This window comes from Boleophthalmus pectinirostris, unplaced genomic scaffold (assembly GCF_026225935.1).
Source record: "Boleophthalmus pectinirostris isolate CB_2022bp ecotype Guang Dong unplaced genomic scaffold, ASM2622593v1 HiC_scaffold_7, whole genome shotgun sequence".
In the NCBI taxonomy this organism is placed as follows: Eukaryota; Metazoa; Chordata; class Actinopteri; order Gobiiformes; family Gobiidae; genus Boleophthalmus; species Boleophthalmus pectinirostris.
The window spans coordinates 37,618,724-37,623,723 of record NW_026571473.1 but is presented as its reverse complement, the minus strand read 5'-3'; the positions used below and the strand labels follow the sequence as shown (position 1 = coordinate 37,623,723).

The 5,000-nt window shown below is 48.8% G+C and overlaps 1 protein-coding gene across 1 annotated transcript in view; it reads right to left on the bottom strand.

Moving 5' to 3' along the window:
* Positions 1 to 277, bottom strand: part of LOC110161300 (ephrin-A2-like) — a 196,125-nt gene extending 195,848 nt beyond the window's left edge. The window contains exon 1 of the mRNA XM_055164725.1: positions 159 to 277. Coding sequence (XP_055020700.1) covers positions 159 to 274 — 116 coding nt within the window. The 5' untranslated portion in view covers positions 275 to 277. The remainder of the gene's footprint in view (positions 1 to 158) is intronic.
* Between the last annotated feature and the right edge of the window lie 4,723 nt (positions 278 to 5,000).

The following is a 5,000-nucleotide window of genomic DNA, read 5'->3' as shown; positions in this document are numbered from 1 at the left end:
AGCGCGCGCGTGGACTTCTGTCACTTCCAAAAGTGCCTCAAACTTTAAACTTTAAAGTGTCCTGTCCCGCCCCGGGGCCCGGAGCCAGGGGACCCCGGGGCAGGGATCAGGGACCTGCGGGCCGCGGGGCCGCGGGGCCCGGGGTTTCGGGGTCCTACCTGGGGTTGGAGCTGTTCCAGTAAACGGCGTACCGGTCCGACACGAGGCGGTCATCCGTGAGCGCGAGGCACATCCGGAGCGCGAGGCCGAGCAGCAGCAGCGGCACGAGCCCCATGGCGCGCGCCAGTCCCACACTCATCCAACTGGATCCAAACAGGGTCCACGCGCACTACGCACGCCGCGTGCCGTGCGCCTCGTGCGTCCAGCGGTTTAATCCAGAATCAGACACGAGCTCCAGAGCGCGAGCCCCGCGCAGATGTTCCCCCATTCTGTCCCGGTCCAACTGAGAGAAAAGTCCAGAGAGTCCGAGGAGCCGCAGGCGCCCGAGGGTCCCGAGCAGTGCAGCCGCTCTACAGGCTCCTCTCCCCGGCTTCAGTCCACAGCTCGTCCCGCTCCGCGCTCTGGTTCTCCCCAAACTTTACTTCTTTTCTTCTCCAGATGCTCCTCACAAAGAGCCGAACCGGCCCGGAAAAGGCCGAGTCCCTCCGAACAGAGCCGAGGTACAGTCCGGAGGCAGAGTCCGGAGACAGAGTCCGGACACAGAGCTCAAACTCGGGCTAAACTTTGGGAGTCCCCGTCACAGACTGAGGCTCCGCTGCCTCCGCGCGCTCTCCGCCGGTGCGCGAGGGGGCGGGGCCTGCGGGGGGGCGGGGCCTAAACATGACCCACATCAGAGCGGCTCCTGCGCGGCTCCTGCGCGGCTCCGACTCACACCTGCCCCCGCTGACAGGCTCCTGGAGGCCGCTGCGGGAGCACAGTGAGTCCTGTCTCTGTCGGAGGTTGTGGGTTTGACTCCTGCTTGGTAAAGTGGCAGAGTGGTTAGCCCCCGTAATCATGAGTTCTCCACAGTGACCCTGAGGAGACGTGACACAGCCATGGCCCTGAGGAAGAGGAGGATGAGGAGGAGGAAGAGGAAGAGGAGGACAGGAGGAGGAGGAGGGAGAGGAGGGTGAAGCAGAAGAGGAGAAATAGAAGAACTGTGAGGAAGAGGAGGAGGGAGAGGAGGAGAAAACAAAGTGGAGGAGGAGGAGGAGGAAGAGGAAGAGGAGGACATATAAAAGTTTGATGTGGCTCTCAGAACAGAACAGTATAAACTCACATGAAACATTCAGGCGCTGAGAAAACAGAAGGATGAAGAGTTTTACACAGAGACAGAGTTATGTAACAAAAGGCCCCACTGAACCCAAACACCACATGTGAGCAGGTTTAGTCCTGGTTTAGTCCTGGTTTAGTCCTGGTTCAGTCCTGGTTTAGTCCTGGTTTAGTCCTGGTCACATCACAGTTTTTCTGGTCATTTATCAAATCATAAATGTTGTAATATTGGAAGTATCATTATTTCCTCCACACGGCACAATCTTTTTTATTCTGTCATTTAGATCCACACAAACATGTTCTGAAAAATTATTCTTGGATTATTTGTCAGTTCAGGTTTAAATTTTTTTGTCAGTTTTTGTTCTTCTTCTTTTTCTGGACGTGTTTAAAATGTGAACTTTGGACAGAATAAATACTTTAAAACATAAATAACAGATCGAATCACAACACTCGTCTGAAAAAATCACTCTCACTTTAGACCTGATTTAGTCCTGGTTTAGTTTTGGTTTAGTCCTAAATTAGACCTGGTTTAATGGTTTAGACCTGGTTTAGTTCTGACTTACACCTGGTTTAGTCTTGATTTAAACCTGGGTTAGTCCTGGTTTAGACCTGGTTTAGTTCTGGTTTAGACCTGGTTTTGTTCTGGTTTAGTCCTGGTTTAGACCTGGTTTAGACCTGGTTTAGTCCTGGTTTGGTCCATGTTTAGTCCTGGTTTAGACCTGGTTTAGTCCTGGTTTGGTCCATGTTTAGTCCTGGTTTAGACCTGGTTTAGACCTGGTTTAGTTCTGGTTTAGACCTGGTTTTGTTCTGGTTTAATCCTGGTTTAGACCTGGTTTAGTTCTAGTTTAGTCCTGGTTTAGACCTGGTTTAGTTCTGGTTTAGACCTGGTTTAGTTCTGGCTTAGTCTTGATTTAGTTCTGGTTTAGTTCTGGCTTAGTCCTGGTTTAGTTCTGGTTTAGACCTGGTTTAGTTCTGGCTTAGTCTTGATTTAGACCTGGTTTAGTTCTGGCTTAGACCTGGTTTAGACCTGGGTCTTCTTTCTTGTGTTTTATTCAGATTAAAGTACCGCAATGCACCGTTTATTTAGATTAAATTCTAACTGAAACATCACCAAAAAACTTTAGATTATTTATTTTTATTAATTTTTATTATTTATACTCGCTATTTATTATTATTATTATTATTATTATTATTATTATTATTATTATTATTATTATTATTTATTATTTATATTTATTTTTTTTTAAATTATTTTTTATTAATTTATTTATTTGGTTTTTTTTTTGTATTTGTTTTTCCGTCCGTAGTGTCGTGATCTCTGTGCTCACGCGCCCTCTGGTGGCCTTGAGCGCGCGTGCAGCCTCAGTGCCGCGTGCACAAAACATCTGGATCCCATCTTCCTCGTGCCCGTGGCCTCGCGCTGAACCCGGGGCCTTCTCAGCCAATCACAGCGCGGAGGGGGCGGGACCTGCGGGGCTCCTGACCAATCAGAGGCCGGAGAGACTGCAGATGTTCAGAACAAAGAAGCATTCATGAGGATAATACAGTCCACACAGTCCAGAAGAGAGGGAGGAGAAAAAAGAAGAGAGGGAGGAGAAAAAGAAGAGAGGGAGGAGAAAAAAGAAGAGAGAGGAGAAGAGAGGAAGAAGAGAGGGAGGAGAAAAAAGAAGAGAGGGAGGAGAAAAAGAAGAGAGGGAGGAGAAAAAAGAAGAGAGAGGAGAAGAGAGAAGAAGAGGGAGGAGAAAAAAGAAGAGAAGGGAGGAGAAAAAAGAAAGAGAGGAGAGAGAGAGGGAGGAGAAAAGAAGAGAAGGAGGAGAAAAAAGAAGAGAGGGAGGAGAAAAAAAAGAAGAGAGAGGAGGAGGAGAGGAAAGAAAGAGAGGAGGAGAAAAAGAAGAGAGGGAGGAGAAAAAAGAAGAGAGGGAGGAGAAAAAGAAGGAGAGGGAGGAGAGAGGGAGGAGAAAAAAGAGAGAGGAAGAAGAGAGGGAGGAGAAAAGAAGAGAGAGAGAGGAGAGAGAAGAGAGAAGAGAGGAAGAAGAGAGAAGAGAGGAAGGAGAAAAAGAAGAGAGGAAGAAGAGAGGGAAGAGAAAAGAGAGAGAGAGGAGAAAAAGAAGAGAGGGAGAAGAAAAGAGGGAGGAGAGAAGGAGGAGCAAAAAGAGAGAGGGAGGAGAGGAAGAAGAGAGGGAGGAGAAAAAGAAGAGAGGAAGAAGAGAGGGAGGAGAAAAAAGAGAGAGAGAGGAGAGAGGGAGGAGAAAAAAGAGAGAGAGAGGAGAAAAAAGAAGAGAGGGAGGAGAAAAAAGAGAGAGAGGAGAAAAAAGAAGAGAGGGAGGAGAAAAAGAAGAGAGGAAGAAGAGAGGGAGGAGAGAGGGAGGAGAAAAAAGAAGAGAGAGGAGAAGAGAGGAAGAAGAGAGGGAGGAGAAAAAAGAAGAGAGGGAGGAGAGAGGGAGGAGATAAAAGAAGAGAGAGGAGAAGAGAGGGAGGAGAAAAAAGAAGAGAGAGGAGAAGAGAGGAAGAAGAGAGGGAGGAGAGAGGGAGGAGAAAAAAGAAGAGAGAGGAGAAGAGAGGAAGAAGAGAGGGAGGAGAGAGGGAGGAGAAAAAAGAAGAGAGAGGAGAAGAGAGGAAGAAGAGAGGGAGAAGAGAGGGAGGAGAAAAAAGAGAGAGAGAGGAGAAGAGAGGAAGAAGAGAGAAAGAAGAGAGGGAGGAGAGAGGGAGGAGAAAAGAAGAGAGAGAGAAGAGAGGGAAGAGAAAAAGAAGAGAGGGAGGAGAAAAAAGAAGAGAGAGAGAGGAGAGAGGAAGAAGAGAGAGGGAGGAGAAAAAGAAGAGAGAGGGAGGAGAGAGGAAGAAGAGAGGGAGGAGAAAAAGAAGAGAGGAAGAAGAGAGGGAAGAGAGGGAGGAGAAAAAGAAGAGAGGAAGAAGAGAGAGGAAGAAGAGAGGGAGGAGAAAAAGAAGAGAGGGAGAAGAAAAGAGGGAGGAGAGAAGGAGGAGAAAAAAGAAGAGAGAGGGAGGAGAGGAAGAAGAGAGGAAGGAGACAGGGAGGAGAGAAAAGAGAGAGAGAAGAGAGGAGGAGAAGAGAGGGAGGAGAGAGGAAGAAGAGAGAAGAGAGGAAGAAGAGAGAAGAGAGGGAGGAGAAAAAGAAGAGAGGAAGAAGAGAGGGAAGAGAAAAGAGAGAGAGAGGAGAGGAAGAAGAGAGGGAAGAGAGGGAGTAGAAAAAGAAGAGAGGGAGAACAAAAGAGGGAGGAGAGAGGAAGAAGACAGGGAGGAGAAGAGAGGGAGGAGAGAGGGAGGAGAAGAAGAAGAGAGAAGCGAGGGAGGAGGAGAGGAAGAAGAGAGGGAGGAGAGAGGGAGGAAAGAGGGAGAAGAGAGAAAAAGAAGAGAGTGAGGAGAGAGGGAAGAGAGGGAGGAGAGAGAAGAGGAGAAAGGGATGAGAGGAGGGAGAGAGGGAGGAGAGAGAAGAGAAGAGAGGGAGGAGAAAAAGAGAGAAGAGAGGGAGGAGAGGAAGAGAGAGAAGAGAGGGAGGAGAGAGGGAGGAGGAGAAGGAAAAGAGAAGTAGGAGGAGGAGAGGAGAAAGAGGAGAGAGAGAGGAGAGAGGGAGAGAAGGAAGGGGAGAGGAGAGGGAGGTATAGAAGAAGGTGAGGTGGAAAAGCGAAGAAGAGAAGGAGGGGAGCAGGAGAGAGGGAGGGAGAGAAGGAGAGGGGAAGGAGAGAGGGAGCTACAGAAGAAGGAGGAGAGAGGGAGAAAGCATTGTGAAGAGG